Source organism: Terrapene carolina, unplaced genomic scaffold (assembly GCF_002925995.2).
Source record: "Terrapene carolina triunguis isolate 2854851 unplaced genomic scaffold, T_m_triunguis-2.0 Scaffold89, whole genome shotgun sequence".
In the NCBI taxonomy this organism is placed as follows: Eukaryota; Metazoa; Chordata; order Testudines; family Emydidae; genus Terrapene; species Terrapene triunguis.
This window is the reverse complement of record NW_020664440.1, coordinates 17,359,992-17,377,150: the sequence shown is the minus strand read 5'-3', so window position 1 is coordinate 17,377,150 and position 17,159 is coordinate 17,359,992. Positions and strand designations below refer to the sequence as shown.

The 17,159-nt window shown below is 43.2% G+C and overlaps 1 protein-coding gene across 2 annotated transcripts in view; it reads left to right on the top strand.

The window, feature by feature from the left end:
• The window catches only part of TMCC1 (transmembrane and coiled-coil domain family 1), a 154,438-nt gene extending 138,994 nt beyond the window's left edge, over positions 1-15,444 (top strand). For both annotated transcript variants that reach the window (XM_024207514.3, XM_024207516.2), the window contains exons 3-4: positions 7,571-7,706; positions 11,184-15,444. In XM_024207514.3, coding sequence (XP_024063282.1) covers positions 7,571-7,706; positions 11,184-11,498 — 451 coding nt within the window. In that variant the 3' untranslated portion in view covers positions 11,499-15,444. The remainder of the gene's footprint in view (positions 1-7,570; positions 7,707-11,183) is intronic.
• The last annotated feature ends 1,715 nt before the right edge of the window (positions 15,445-17,159 follow it).

Genomic DNA, 17,159 nt, shown 5'->3' with positions numbered 1-17,159 from the left:
AATTCCATCATTATGTTCCCAGTATAGAAATCAGGGTTAGAAATTGAGACAGTGGGAATGCTTTTGTGTAGTGCAGATCTGCATTTATCTTTTTAGAATATTTTGGGTGGAAATATCTATCTCCAGGAAGCCACCCTGCAATACTTGTTAGCTTCACAGGGAAACGTTCTCTGTGATCTTCTGTACCAGTCCAAATGTTCTGGTTATAATTCTTCCCAGCCAACAGATGGAGACAGAATAAGAAGTCTTTTATGACACATCCCCTTATAACAGGGCCCCACTCTGCCCTTGTCCTCTTCCCTTCAGAAACTGCACGGACTCCACTGGTTGTGCTCTCAGTGAAACTTTATTTCAAATCCCCTTCACCAAGATCACCACAATCTCCCATGCTACCGCCTATTTACAATATTGGCTGGTCTTTAGCCCTCTCAGCAGGACCTGAGGGGAACAGAAGTCTCCCCATTCTGAGGCCTCTGTATGACTCGACTCAGCTAGCCCTGTTCCTCCCTCTCTCCCCCTGTCCTTCCTTCTTGTATATCTTTTATCAGCCCTGGTCTGAGGGGGCCAATTGAGTTCTGCCCCACCCAGCCCACCAGCCTGATCAGTTAGTTGCCTCCAGTCAGCTCCTCCTGGGGCACTACTTAGCATCTAAATGACCAGAGAGCAGGCTCACTCCCTGCAGTGTGTGTCACCTCTATATGTGGGTCTGGCCATCTCTTGAGCTTCACTTAATTGGAAGACCTATATCCATCAGGCAGACTGCTAAAAGTCAGAAAGCAGCCCCAGAGGCGTAGAACCCCTTCGCCATACATCTGTATATGAAGCTGCTACTATAGCCTGTGAGGAATCAGTGGCCTATGGGACCTACATGCTCCAAGCTTCCTCTCTGATATCATGGCTGAACTGAACAAGAGAGCCGGGGCCTTCTCCAGCATGTGCATAGGCTGCTAGGCCCAAACCTAGCAAGCATTGCAGTATCCTTCCAGAGGCACTGGAACTAGAAGTGCTGGGGGTGCTGCACTATAAAAATTGTTCCAACGCCACTGTATCCTTCCGTACAAGCTGAGGATTTTGAGTTTTGAATCTGTCTCCTTTGTTCCTATGTTATGAGACAGGGAGAACAGAAACTCTCCATTTACAATATTTATACCATTTGTTATTTTATATACTTGTTCCCTTGTCATCTCCCTTCTCAGATAAACAATCTCTCATCAGGGGGTTTTTCCATGCCTCTAATTGTTCTGTGCCACACTCTGAATCAGTCTAACTCTGCAGTATACTTTTTGAAATAGGGTAACCAGATCCACGCATGAAATTATAGGCAAGACCTCATGGTTGATTTATATAACATTTTCTATGTTCTCCATCCCACTTTTATGCATCCTGGTGTCTTGTTTGCCTTTTGACTGCGACTGCTCATTGAGCAGAAATCTCCACTGAGCTGTGTACACGGATTCGTAGGTCCTTTTCTTGAGTTGATGCAGTTAATTTAGAAGTAGTATGAGTAGTTCAGAATTTTCCCTCTAGTGTTCCTTACTTTACCATTTATCAACATTGAACTTCATCTGCCATCATGTTGCCCATTCACCTCTGAAGTTCCTCATGGTCTTCTCGGACTTGACTGTCATAATAATTCCTATAAATTCTGCCCTCACTGCTCCGCTCCTCTTTCCTGATCAAGAAGCGAATAGCAAGGAAGAGTCTCCCCTTACAGAGCCCCTCCAAGATAAGCAGTTAACTAAAGAGGGTTTGGAGGCAAATGTACTTCAGGACTAGTGCTCCTTACCTCAGTTGTAGCTATCGAACCCCTGCTGTCCCCTGCAAAAAACTGTACCTGCTCCCAGGTAAGGTAGAAGAAACCCTGCCTCCTCCAGCCATTCAGACGAGGACCTGCATCTGGCTAGGAAAATGGGAGCAGTGAAGCCTAACCCCAACCCTTCCTCCGATATGTCCAGCAGCTCCCTCAGAAGGCATGCTATTGTCAATGTATCCAAAGACCAGGGTTCTGTGCCCCCCTGCTCCACAGTGGCAAAGGAAGGTTAAATAGAATGTATTGTCAATCATTCCACACAACAGTTGCATTCCCACTGCAGAGACGGTGTGGAAGCAGAGGGTATCCCTGTAGTTTACATATCTCGTGTCCGCCACTTTGCAGGGGCAGAAGGGAGGTGGAGCCATTCCAACAGCAGTGTCTCCTACCCTCCAGTGCCTTAAGCTCTACAGAGTATCAGCCAAGGAGGAGAAGGTGGAGAAAGCCACAGCAGGGAAGTAGTGGGTACCATGGCTGCACTCCAAAGGCCTCAGTGGAGCAACCCGGAGGGGTGGCAGCTATTGCAGCAGCACCTCCTTCAGCCAGTGCCACTGGTAGAAAGAAAAGGGTGCCGAAAGGAACCCACTCCTCTCCATCAGTTACAGGCTTCACCTACCAAAGCCAAGTAGTCTCCCCATCAGAACACGTTGGATCTTACCCCTCACACTCTAGGACTCCTCCCCAGCAGTATCTTGCTATGGCTTTGTAGGCAGGTCCCCTGCCAGCTTCTCCAGGCACCAGAGCCCAGATCTAATGGAATTCTTGGGCTGTGCCTTCTAGGGTCTCTGAGAAAAACAAGAAATGCGAGGGGACCCAACTCTTCACCCCAAAGGGGAGGACAGCAGCCAGGGATTAGTGTAGATTTGCACCATGTCTTCAGCATCGCCTTCTAGCTCTCTTAAAGATGCTGGTGTCCTGGAAGCCATGTGAAAGAGTTTAGGTTACTGTAATCTTGAAGTGGCAGTGAGTTTTCTGTATGTTTTGCAAACCTGGATGGCCAAAGCCAGTGTCATTATCAAATTCTCTTTTGTTGTGATCAGGCTTTTGCGTGATACCAGAGCCCAGCACAAGAGCTTGTTTCCAGTGCTCATTATTAGGGCCCTATCAAATTCTCGGTCCATTTTAGTCAATTTCACGGTCATAGGATTTTAAAAATCGTAAATGTCGTCATGATTTCAGCTATTGAAATCTGAAATTTCATGGTGTTGTAATTTTAGGGGTCTTGACCCATAAAGGAGGGAAGGGGGTTGTGAAACTGCTTCCCTTACTTCTGCGCTGCTGCTGGTGGCGGCGCTGGCTTCAGAGCTTGGCAGCTGGAGAGCGGTGGCTGCTGGCAGGGAGCCCATCTCTGAAGTCAGCACCACCACCAGCAGCCACACAAAAGTAAGGATGGCATGGTATGGTATTGCCACCCTTACTTTTTCACTGCTACCTGCAGAGCTTGGCCCTCAGTCAGCAGCTGTCACTCTCCGGCCACCTAGCTCTGAAGGCAGCAGCACAGAAGTAAGGGTGGCATGGCATCGTATCGTATTGCCACCCTTACTTCTGTGCTCCTGCTGGTGAGGCGCTGCCTTCAGAGCTGGGCGCCCGGCCAATAGCTAAATCACAGCAAACCAGACTAGTTCATTGTAGTAATTCTGACTACTGAATTTATTATTAAAACCTACCACTTAATTGACCTTTTAAAGCATCCGGAAGATAGAAGCTAACACTTCTGTGAGAGGAGAAAACTGAAGCAGAGAGGCTAAATACTTTGCCCAAGGCCATAGAGGAAGCCACTGTCCTAGCTCAGATTAGAACTCGGGAATGCCTGACTCCTAGTCCTGTGTTTGGACGGTTAGTCCACTCTTTTTCCTTAAAATAAATCCTCCAGGGAAGATGGAGAGACAGATTGTGGTTTAATTTATCAGGCTGGGGATTTGTATTGATCATACCTGGCCTTAAAAGCTATGACTAGCTAACAGGTGTGTGCTATTTCTGGAGAACCTTTCAGATACTAGCACAAAGTGCAGATGTTCTAAAATACTTCTTAATTTAAAAAAAGAGAGAGAGAGAGAGAGAACCTCTTGCTGAGTGTTTACATCTGTCTTGGCAGTTGGAAGAATACAAGCGCCATAATCTTTTTCCATCAAACTTGTGTCCAGCTCAGTCTTCTTAAATTCCTCCCCACCCCAACCCTTCTTTGCAGGTGGATGGCCTTTGTTTTATGTTGCCTTAGTTTCTATTTACCAGCCAATACTTACCCTGCAGGTTTTCCATGACCTGCCTGATTCCCTCCCCTTTTCAGCTCTTGACTATCAATATAGCTCTTGTGCTAACTAGCCCTGGGGTGGGGTGGTATTAGTGCAGTCTCTCCAGTTCTTCCTGTGTCTGTCTTTTTATTTCCCCTGCACTGCAGGTTGCTCCAGCTGTCCCAGTGTACACATTGCCAAGGCTATGTGAAAGCCTGTGCTACCTGCCCATTGGCCAGCTGATATGGCCTCAGGCAGTTTAACCACTCCTCTTAGAATTGAATCATCGAGAAGGGAAGATCCTGCTCTGGTCCTCTGCAGTCCTTCTTTTTCAGCTGGAACAAACTCCAAAATAGCCTGTTGCTTATCTCATCCTTTGAAAGGTGGCAGTTGTTTACTGAGAGAAGCAGGGACTTTCCGTTCTGTAGAGAACCCGAAATAAAGCTCCTGCTGAGTTTTTTTTCATGGTTCCTGTCCCATTCGGGGAACCTGTTTGCACACAGCAAAATCATGAGCTCATATAGTTGGGATGTGTCCAGCTCACTGGTGGGGGGGGGGGGGAGGGAGTGTTTAAGCCACCATCACTGGAAAGTACAGTTAGCTCTCGCAGGATCCTGCTATGAGAAACCCATCGACCAAAATGCTACAATATTATACGTTAATTTTTGTATCCGATTCTTTTGTCGTTAGAACTGGTTGGACCTCATACTAATTATATTTGTTTAAAAGACTGCTGGGATAACCTTTGACTTCTAGAACTACTGGGCCAGATTTTCAGTTTTATGTTTGGCGAGTAAAAAGCCCATTGAGGATTAGCACAGATGAGGCAGCCAGATGTGTCTGATAAAGGAAAATTATCACATGGATGTTGCCACCCTCACATACGTTGTGTGTGTATGTGTATAGAGAGAGAGAGAGAGAGAGAGCCCCTCTTTACAGATGACTTTACAAGGGACAAAATAAGGCATTTACTTTGTAATACCACCTAATCTAAACTTCTCTATCTTTTCTCAAATAAATTTTGGCTCCCAGCGTTTTTGTCATAAGACCAACTCTTCATCTTTTCCAATGTGATAGACCAAAAAACCCCCAACTCTTAAACTCACAGATGTTACAAACAAAATAGGAAATGAAAATCAAATAAACAGAGTAAGCTTAGTCCCAATCAGTAATCTAAAATCTGTGTATTGGATAATTGTTGAGCTGGAGTATGGGAACAAATCAATCTGCAAAAGCTGTGGATGGCTCCTTCCTGTAAGTGGGGAAAGCATTGTTAAGTTAGCAAGCAGGAGTCACGTGACATTCATTTTGGTTTCGGAATAAACCAGTAGCCCTGCATTCCAGGGTCCAGGAAGCAGGGTGCCAGCTTCTTTGCTAATTATGTTAGCCCAAATCCTGAGGTTTACAGATTTGCAGGGTTTTCTTATGTTTCCGGTAGATTGATATTTGTTCTGAAGTTATCCAAATCCAGTTGTTTGTAATAAAACAGGATTTAAGATTCTTGGCAACAACTGTTCTATGGTGTATGTCTCTTATAAAGACATAATCACTATATTTTTTGTAAAAGTTCAAGTCCCTTTTGGTTTAACAAACCTTTTGGAAAAGCTTGAAATTTAAAGTATTAACATGCAGGATACTTTTCCTCCTAATTTATGCTGCACGTAGGGGTTTGTGTTGATTTGTTTTGGTGGGGGAGGGGTGTTAATTTAGATCCTAAGTGCTTGGCTGGTGGCAGACTGTTTTTTTAATTAAGTATTTTTGGGAAAGGGAAGTGGGGTGGGAGCAACCAGCTATATTATAAATAACTGGCCAAACGTTTCACCAATCCATCTCTACATTGCTACTCATGTTGTTTGATTCCCCGGTGCTGACAAGGTGCTTTTGTTGTTTTCCTTTTGTTTTTTCCAATGGTGTATCTTGACAACGAAGATGCCTGGGAACTTTTTTCAGAATGAGCAGCATCAGTCAGTGATGTGCTCTTGCATCCCAACTGGTTGACCATGTATGATTGTCATGTTTGAGACTCTCAGGTACCAAAGCTGTCTGTTTCAACTACAAACTACACCTCTACCCTGATATAACGCGACCCAATATAACATGAATTCGAATATAACGCGGTAAAGCAGTGCTCCAGGGGGGGTGGGGCTGCGCACTCCGGCGGATCAAAGCAAGTTGGATATAACGCGGTTTCACCTATAACGCAGTAAGAATTTTTGGCTCCCGAGGACAGCGTTATATCGGGGTAGAGGCGTATCTTAAAAAGTCAGGTCTTTAAGTAAAGCCCCACTATTTGAGATAACAAACATCTTCTGAGTTTTGTTCTTTTAATTGCAAAAAATTAATGCTAAAGGTATCTCAGGTCCATAGAGTCAGAAGCCCGTGAGTCAGTCAGCCACTATTTGTTAGTGAACCATCAAATATTAACTCTAAAAGGGGAGTAGAAGATTTATGTTGCATTGTGAGTGTTCTCACAAATAGCTACCACTCATGCAGTTGAACCAGTGGTAGTAATGGAGGGAAACTTTAGAGGGGAAAAAAGGCCAGCCTAGACAGTGCCTATGATTTAGGATTTCTGGGTCCTTGTTCTCTGTTTTTCAGTTTACTCTTCAGAAAGTATGTGAATATTTTAACCAAATTCACAGAGGATATTGAAACCTAATTGCTTGTAAAGCACTTTGAAATCTTCAAATGAAAGGGCTATATATAAATGCAAAATACTTCACATTTGAAAGGTTACAATTGCATTGTGGGGTTAGTGCTGCACAATTACTGCATGTTTTGCTAATAGAAGAGACTTTTTTCACCTTTAGGATAACTCACATTTCAAACCTTTGTCCCTGAAATGGGAATCACTTACAGTCCGCTTGCAACTGGAAATCTTAAAAAATGAGCCTACAAGCTAGTGATTTACATGTTCTTCTCATAAATAATAGAACATGGTAATTTTGCCAATCAGACAGAATCACTCTCAGAAGCTAATGGGGAAAAAAATCCATCCATGTGATCTTACATGTAGTGATGTAATGCCAAACAAGACCATCACATTCTCTGACTTAGACATCAGTCTTATTAATTACTGAGTTGTTATCCTCCACGTTACTTCACTGAGTATAACGGGGCGAGGGGGGGGGGAACTGTGTGTTAGTGTTGTATGGAGGGTGATTGGTGATTAAAACACAAGACTGCGACTAAGGAGTTCTGAATTCTATTTCCACTTCTGTCCTTAACTTCCTTTGTAACCTTGGGAAAGTCATTTAGTCTCTCTGTGCCTGTTTCTCCCTCTTTAAAATAGGGCTGTTTGCCTACCTCATGGGCAAGATTTACCTATCTCACAGTGAGGAGGCATAGTTTGTTGTCTGAAATCACTCTGAGATCCACAGAGTGAAGGGGCAAGGAAAACGTAAATAATTTAATATCAGCCATGCTGATTTTCAAGGAAAATCTCCACGATTCATCTCTTGATTCTTGTTGGTGTAATTTTACCTTTGTGTTCTCACTAAAATAACTCCCCTACGTTTCTCACTTCTAGATGTGAACGACTAGAAGAGCAGCTGAATGACCTGACAGAGCTCCACCAGAATGAGATCCTTAATCTAAAGCAGGAGTTGGCCAGCATGGAAGAGAAAATAGCTTATCAGTCCTATGAGCGAGCTCGAGACATCCAGGTTGGTGAGAGGCTGGGCTTAGCAAGTTCCTGCTTCCACTTCAGAATTCTCAAGCACACAGTAGCAATGGCTATATATATGGAGATATACCTATCTCATAGAGCTGGAAAGGACCCTGAAGGGTCGTCGAGTCGAGTCCAGCCCCCTGCCTTCACTAGCAGGACCAAGTACTGATTTTGCCCCAGATCCCTAAGTGGTCCCCTCAAGGATTGAACTCGCAACCCTGGGTTTAGCAAGCCAATGCTCAAACCACTGAGTTGTCCCTCCCCCCTATTTCCCTAGTTTTCCAAAATGTTCTTGGTTCCATGTGTGTGTGTTTTAATAGCAGTATAACAAAGGCTAATGGGAGAGTCATGCACCTTGAGCTTTCAAGAGCACCTTAATCTACCTTTAGCTCTCACAATTCTCTCTCTAACAGTCTTGATGCAGGGGAAGTCATTGTGTATTTGCCAACTATATATGCATGACTGTTCATGTATCCATGTTCAGAGGAACCTGCCCCATCATGGGATTTTTTAGGTTATGGCCCAGTGGGAACGTGCTCCCATTTTTGGTGGTGGCCATAATACAAGTATTTGCACATGTATTGGAAACCAGTTGGCAGAGACATGAGCAGGAAGTTTTTATGGTAGTGTTCCCAGTAGACTGCTCTAGGGCGTGTCACTAATTTTAGAGCAATCAGCACAGATATTGAAGGGAAAACAGTAGCTGGCTTTCTGTATCCATTGTGTTCAGTCAGGAAAAAAATCCATTCTGTTTTTCATGCCCAAATAAGGAGGTGTTTGCAAGAGAAGTTTCTTTCAGTATGTGAAGTATCTAGAGTCCAGTAGCCTGTGGAAACAGGGGATTTACAGAGTTGGAGGAGCTTCTGAAGACAAAAGTCAAGTGATCTGGGAAAGTACCTGGGCTTTAGCTAAGCCTTATAAAGGTCCATTTAGAAACAAGCTCTAAGCTATTTTAAATTCACATTGTTGGTTTAAACAGGCTTCTCAGTTTTGAGGAGAGGACTTGGGATATTTTTTGTGTGTGAGGAGAATTTTAGGTCGAAGTGCAGTCTGTCCTTTGCACAGATGAGTCTTACAAGCTGGTTCCACCAAACAGAGGCAGTGATTTCTTTTGGGCTACATTTGTTGACCCAACTGCACGATTCGTTGAATCAGTTTTGCCTATTGCTTTCCAATTATGTAACCTCTGGGAAGCCCTCGATAAGTTGACCTCCACAGCAATATCAGAGTTTTACGCAATATTGCAGAAATGTAACAAGTAACAATGACCTTTCTAGAGTAAAGCTAAAATAAATAAATGTCTGGGGACAGTGGTACCATGGCCTTTACCCTATCAAATATCAGAATTTCACTTTTAAATGTGCTACAGGGACCCGGCTGTACGCCTCTCTCAAATTTACCCAGGCAGGAGAAAAGAGTAGGACAGGAAGCTTAAAATGAGGTGGGATTCATCAGTAGCCTTTTCCTTAACCTCAGTTTCACGATTCAGCATTTCGGATGTAAATTTTCCATGTTGACGAGGCACTTTGTAAACATGACTTAATCCTCAATGCTGCTGTGAGAGAGGTAAATCTTAGTCCTATTTTTCAGATGAGGAAACGGTGAGTAACTTGCCTGAAGTGACAGAACAGAGACTATAATTCAGGAAATCCTGGCTCTCAGTCCTGTGATCCATCCACTAGCCAGTGCTGCATTCTTCAGCACACCAGATTTAGGCAGGATGGTGACATGACACAGTTGGGAGAGAGAGTTCATTTGGCTAAATGGGAAATCAATGTACAACTTCTCATAATAGGGCACTGAAATCTAATTTTAAAAATAATGAAGTGGTAGATAGAACCTGTTTCTCCCTGGACTCTGGCCTAATGGTTGCTCTGTAGTCTGCAGCACAGTGTAGGATACCTGAGTTCAAATTTATTGTAGTGGAAATAAGATTGCTCAAAAGTGGCTCCCCAAGCCAATTAGGGATCATCTCTGAGTGCTGCTCAGTTCAAATGAGGGGTTCCTCAGGGTTGTGAGAATGATGGCCACCGGGGAAAAGGAGGAAGAATCTGAGACAATATTTTAGAAAGTGTTTGTAACTTTCTAGATTAACAGCCCTGGACATTGGGCTCTGGACAACAGCCCTCTCGCTCCAAAACAGGCAAAGTAAAGGCAGAAGTAATGCAAGAGTCCCTTACGTGAAGGGATTACCCCTAGGAACAAGAGGGGATAATTCAGTTTCCATAGCCCATTCAGTCCTACATATCTCTGAGATTGCCAACCAAGATAACACAATGAGTGCCACACACTCATTTTGCATAGGATGCTGTCAGATGGTACCTACTGACCCAAATGGCATTAGAACAGAGGAATAAAAGATTGAAAAGCTCCCATCTCTGATCTCTCTAAGCAGAATCTGGTTTTGTTTCTAAAATGTCTGATAGCACTGAAGAGGTGGAAAATACTTTTGCCTCTGTTACAGCCCTGGTTGAATTTCCCCTGGTGAGCAGTCACCAGGCTGGGGTATTAGACCCAACCCACACGAGCGCTCTGGTTCATAGTTTAATTCATTGGGAACTAGGTGATGGTTACAGGAAAAACCAGATGGGCTTTGCAAAGTAGCTTCTTAAACACCCACACACTTCAATATTAGGAGGTACATGCGATTTACAGATCTGTGGAAGAGTAACAAACACCTGAACACAAGACCCTCCATCCAGTGTCCTTGCCATTCCTGAATATCATTTGGATTTTGGTCAGTGTCCTGCAGGGGTCCAGATCCCTCCCAGCCAACCTTACTCATTCTGGCAGAGAGAGTCTTTTTTTAAAACCAGTTTCTAACACCTCGTGGTCCTTCTGGTGAGTTTTTCCATTCTCCCACCCTCTGTGGGATTGCTTACAGAGGTTCATTAACAGTAAGTGGAGGAGAGCCTCCATCATCCTAATATGGGAAGCTTATTCAATTGTTGATGGTCTTCATTCAGGGTTAGACAGCTACGTGTCAGGCTCCTCCAATACAAGAGGGATGATGCAGTCTAATAAAACTGTTCCAAAATACAGTGAAACACAAGTTAACACTCAAAAGGGAGGCTGAAATAAAACATGGTGGGTTTTTTCCACAAAATCAATTTGGGGAAACCGATATAATCCCTAGCCTGTCACACACCTGAAAACCACAGTAAATCAAGAATTTAAAGTCAATGGAGCAGTCAGTGGAGAAACACTCGTAAATGAGATCAGAATCAGGTATTTTGTTGCAACCTGCAGTTCCTACTTAATGAGGGACACTCATAAATCATGAGAAATGGCACGGGGTTCCTCTGCTCCTGCTGCAGGATATGAAATCAGTTTGAGTGACTCATATCCTGCAGCAGGTGAGCGGGACCCAAAGAATGTAGCCACATGACAGTAGGCACCAATTAGTCTTTAAGTACCACTGTGATTCACCACGTGAACACTGAAAACATAACCATTCCATTCTTCCCAACAGGAAGCGCTAGAAGCCTGTCAGACCAGGATCTCCAAGATGGAACTTCAGCAGCAACAGCAACAAGTGGTGCAGCTGGAGGGCCTGGAAAATGCCACTGCCAGAAACCTGCTGGGTAAATTCATCAACATCCTTCTGGCGGTCATGGCTGTTCTCCTAGTCTTCGTCTCTACCGTGGCCAACTGCGTTGTCCCCCTCATGAAAACTCGCAACAGGACGTTCAGCACTTTATTTGTGGTGGTTTTCATTGCCTTTATGTGGAAGCACTGGGACGCCGTCGCTGGCTACTTGGAACGATTCTTGTCGCCCCCCAGATGATGGCGCAAGGAATCAGCTGCATCGCCCCACTGACCCACCTACCCTGGCGCTCACGGGCAAGTGAGCGCAGCAAAGATTAGTCAGCAACTCTTCCGCTGAAATTTTAAAGTGTCCGAGTGAATTTGTTTACATTTAGAATAACATTTTTCTCTGCGAGATGCATTGCAATAGTATTTTTTAGATTTTATTCAAGAACTCTTTTTGGCAAGAATCCTGGATAATTTTTATGTAGCATGGTTCTCTTTGGATGCAAATCTTAAGATTCTTTAAGTGTACAAAAGAATAAAATAAAAATTTGGAGCACACCAATGGGCAATTTAAATTATGGCTTGAACTACAGTACTAAACCTGTTAGGAAGAGGAGAACGTGGTTAGCTTAAAAATAGCAAAGATTAAGCTAGTGTGCACAGCCTTGTACAATGGTACCACAGCGAATCTGTAACGCTAATGTTTACTGTGAAGCCTGCTCACATTCCATGTCCGAATGTATGGATTCAGGGTGGCTTGTTTTTTTCCTTAATGAGAGAAAAAACAACGCACGGATCTCCCCCAACTCAACTTCTGGGTCGGCCATTTGTGCTGACCTGACGTACAGTAATTTTCTAGAAGGCCTGTTAAGTCTTGCTAAGCATACAAAGTGGAAGCGTCATGCTGTACACACAGTAACTGCACAGGCATACTACAGTATTTTGAAGTAGCCCTTTAAATACTTATCTTTAAGCAAAAGCCCTTGGTCGCACTTTTAAGGTTTTTTTTATATATGTATATTCACAGATTTAAAAAAAATCCGAACAGCATACTTGAAGAGTGTAATACTCAAACTCTCAGTGCTTCCTTATTGTTTCTATAATAGGATTTTTTATTATAATTATTATTATTATTATTGGGGGTTTTTTTGGAAGGGGTTGGGAGGGTCATTATTTTCCTCTTTAATAAAGAAGTGATGTTTTTTAAATGAAGAATTGCGTGAATAATTAAGTGTGAGCAGTCTTGTCCTGAAACAGTTTTGAGGAGGGCGGAAAGTAGTTTCTATTGACACCGGTCTGAGGAAGGAAGATCTATTCCCATGCCATTTAACTGTCCTTCTGTGCTTGCAGATGCAGCATCATGATAACTTCCTCCTTCTCCGCACATTTTTGTCATGCAGTTTTTTTCCTGTCCTTTTTGTGGGTGTGAGGGAGGCATGGGGTGTTAGATTTCTCATTCCCAAATCTGTCCACCTGGCCTCAGAATGTTTTCCTTAGAACAAGGAATTTCTCCTCATCCCTTTTTGGGGAAAGACAGATTCTTAAAGAGAGAATAACTATTAAAGGGATAGTTCGTTTAAACAACTGATCCTCTCATATTATCCCTGATAATTTATTTTTAAATGCACCTCTGATAACTGAAACCAAAGTTGTCATCCCATCAGACTGTGGTAAGATCATTGTCTTTATGTTTAGAACTTCTTTGTATGCTGTGTATCCATGTAGCCTGCCACATAGAGACCCCTTTCTTGCAGCCGTGAAGGCAAGGACTTAATACAGTTCCGTTGTCAAAGCACTAGAGGAAATGTCAGTTACAAATATGACTCAAGTCACAGCAACATCTTTTCCCAGTGATCTGTTGTTACTGGCAAGTTTTCATATTGAAGGATTTTTTTTAAAAAATCTGGCTCAGTATCTGTTTCCACTGGAAAAAAAGTCGTTTTTAGTTCCAGTGAAAGTCCTTGAGCACAAATAAGACTCGTGGATTCTCTTTCACATGGTTTGCAGTATTTAATCAGACTTCTTGTTCTCCTTCTCCCTTGGCCTAAATTGTATGTAGGAACCAAATTATGGCCAAGTGACTTAAAATGATATGTAATAGCAAGTATAGGAATTCATGCTATTGTGCCTACCCCAAGCCCCAGGAAATTCTCCAGACCTAGGTTAGCACCTCCCTCTCTGCTGGGAAGAAGGTCCTAATACTGTGATCACTGCCAGCCAGGAGAGGAAAGTTCCCTGCTGCCCAACCATCCTTGTTCCTCCTTCAGAGATTCAGCTTGTCACCTTCATAGCCACACTTCTGTCTTTAAACTCAGGTACCCTGTGACAATTCCAGCACACCTCACTTTGTCACTGTGCACTAATCCACTACTGTCTTTGTTAAAAACAAGTTGCCAGTTGCAACTGACTCAAGCCAAAAATAATCATTTCTATTTCCACAAAAGTTGCAGATAGAGAGCAGGTATGTATAAACAATTCCCTTAACAGATGACAGTTGCCAGCTACGGCAAAACTCAGTGGGGTTTAATGCCCTTGTCTGACTAAATTAGATCTATAATTTTCATCCACCCATATAAAAATACCCTGTTCCTGTTAGGTTTCCTCAGAAACAAAGGTAGGGAGATCAGAGTAATAAACCCTTGACACATGATCTAAGAGCTTTGTTGCCTCAATATTTCTGAAGCCCAGTCTTTGCACCTCTTTATAGTTTAGGTCACACTATAAAAGTTTACAGTTGGTTTAGTGCATGAACAAACTTGGGAATGAATTAAAAGCCAGCCGATTTTTACACTCATTTATCCCACATCCTGGTAATGTCTGAAGGAAGTATTTGCCTGTTTTCTGCTAGGTACCCTACCTTCAGTTACAGTCTCTGGGTGTTGTTGTGTTTAATCTTCTTTAGTAAAGAAGCAATTTGCCAGAAGTAATGGACTTAATAGAAACGTTCACCCCAAAACTGTTTTGTGAAGGCCATTTACTTGGTCCTGGACAATGTTGTCTGTCTGTGTCTCTCTCTCCAACAGTTTTCCATTCCAAAAAGTTGTCTGCAGTTAATGCCATATATGATGCTGCATCCATTTTTATTTTTTAATATTCTAACAGGACTAGTGTGAGGCTTTTTGCCTTTCATTAGCAGAATGTTTGGTTTATTTCCTCCCCCTTCAATCGGAAGTTCTGTGATGACTTCTAATAGTTTAACAATGATTATATTGTTGGAAATGTGATTCTAGCTTTAAAGCTCCTTTTCCTTGTTTGTGGGTTGTGTTCATTCTCTTTAAGGTGAAGCATTCCTGGATGACTTGTAGAAGACCATATCTTCCATGGGTGTGTGTGCATGTGAACCTTTTATTATCCTTCCCTATGTTTGTAAACTTGTGTGACCATCTCTTTGAGTTGGAGAACATTTCATGTTGGGAATTGAAACAATTCTGAAATTGCTTAGATATGTTTAGCACATATCACGGGGGCATATAAGGAAGGAGAGACTATAATGAACTGCATTAGTTCAAAAAGAAGTGACTGTTAAATGATATTCCATGGTTCAAATGAAGTTCACCTGCTCCCCCATCTCCTGTCTCATTGTGTTTAAAAAAAAAAAAAAAAAAATCCATTTTTAGACAGGTTTACAAAATTCTCCTTCCCTTGAGCTTCATTAATTTAATTATGCTGAGCATGTTCACGGCAATTACTTTATTGGTTTATTCCAATCTAGTGAATACTTAAGATCTGATCAGATTAAATGGTGAGTTCTGTACATTGTTGCACTGGGCCAGAAGAGAGACTGTCTTTCAGCTTTGAAAAATATGCATTTTTAAAATATTAAACAAAAAGCAGCATTATAACAGAAGAAGCCAAGCTATGAAGGGATCTGTGTTGAGATTGGATGGCTTTGCCAGTTTTAAGTGAATTCTGAATGTGGCTAGAGTTAAAAACCCTACGTGTGTCTGTGTTGTGTATGCCAGGTGGTATCGTAGTAGGCAATTGACTTAGCTGTAAGTGTGTTTTTTAAGTGTAAAAAAAATAAACAAAAACAGAAAAACTCACTTGCACGGTCTGAAAAGTACAGAAATGACACTTGTGAACGTAACACTGTAGTTTATAGATCTTAAGCTGCTAATTGTTGAGAGAGATTTACATATGTCTTGTCTGATCGTCACAGATTCATCTGCGACACTTTTACTGTATATAAAAAAATTTAAATAAAGACCTCAGCTATTAACTGTTTGTGGTTTGGTTGTTTTCAAAGGTAGTGTGGGTGACTGAAGACAGGGAAATGGTGAGAGGGCCTATTGTAATGCACTGAGACATTTCATAACCACGTAGAATTCAAGTCAAGTTCTCCAGAAGTCCCCAAACTGGACACCACCCTGTAATCAGAGACATACTGGGCTGTCACACAGGAAGAACCACCACCAATGTGTGTGGAGTCTTGGCCATTTCCCTTCCTGCAGCCCCCATTGGCCTGGAGTGGCGAACTGCGGCCAGTGGGAGCCGTGATCGGCCAAACCTGCGGGCGCGGCAGGTAAACAAACCAGCCCGGCCCGCCAGGGGCTTTCCCTGAACAAGCGGCGGCCCTAGTTTGAGAAACACTGCACTAGAGCAACTGTCTGCAAATCTAGGCACTAACATTACATAGGGGGAATAGACTGGTAGTTTCCTGGGATTCTTAGAGAAACAGACAAATGGCACAGAATGAGTTAGAGATCAGAAAGTAAAGGCGGCTGTTTGCCAGATGTTAACTCCCCACACATCTTCATGGGGCCATAGTGTTAATTCCAGCATCGTACTAGAGATTAAATATTCATTTCTTTTCTTCTCCTGCTAGACCCCTGGGCCAGCTGTAAAATAGGCATAATGCCTTCCTGGGTTGGTGTGAGGCTCAATGTTCCTGTATTACTTTTGGGTTCCTCTGGAAGGTGCTACTTAGAGCAAAGTAGTCTTATTGCTATTAGCTCAAGAGCAGAAAACAAGGGAGGGGCTGGATGGCTCAGAGTATTGGCTGTGGCCCTTCAGGTCAACGGTTTTAAATCCAGCCTAGTTGGGGGACTAGGAGTCATTACCATTTGGATGCTTTACAAAGGTCTATAAGAACATATGAACGGCCATACTGGGTCAGACCAAAGGTCCATCTAGCCCGGTATCCTGTCTTCCGACAGAGGACAGTGCCAGGTACCGCAGAGGGAGTGAACAGAAGAGGTAATCACCAAGTGATCCATCCCCTGTTGCTCATTCCAAGCTTCCGGCAAACAGAGGCTAGGGACACCATCCCTGTCCATCCTGGCCAATAGCCATTGATGGATCTATCGTCCATGAATTTATCTAGTTCATTTTTGAGCCCTGTTATAGTCTTGGCCTTCACAACATCCTCTGGCAAGAAGTTCCACAGGTTGACTCTGCGTTGTGTGAAAAAATACTTCCTTTTGTTTGTTTTAAACCTGCTGCCTATTCATTTCATGTGGTGACCCCTAGTTCTTGTGTTATGAGGAGTAAATAACACTTCCTTATTTACTTTCTCTACACCAGTCATGATTTTACAGACCTCTATCATATCTCCCCTTAGTCATCTCTTTTCCAACCTGAAAAGTCCCAGTCTTATTAATCTCTCCTCATATGGCAGAGGTGGGCAAACTATGGCCCACGGGCTACATCCGGCCCATGGGACCATCCTGCCCGGCCCTTGAGCTCCCAGCCAGGGAGGCTAGCCCCCAGCCCTTCCCCTGCTGTCCCCCCTCTCCCCAGCCTCAGCTCGCCATGCCGCAAGCGCTCTGGGTTCAGAAAAAGGCAACAAAAATTATTAGGAGCATTTTTGTTGCCCTTTTCTGAACCTTTTCCAATTCCAATATATCTTTTTTGAGATGGGGCAACCACATCTGCACACAGTATTCAAGATGTGGGCGTACCATGCATTTATATA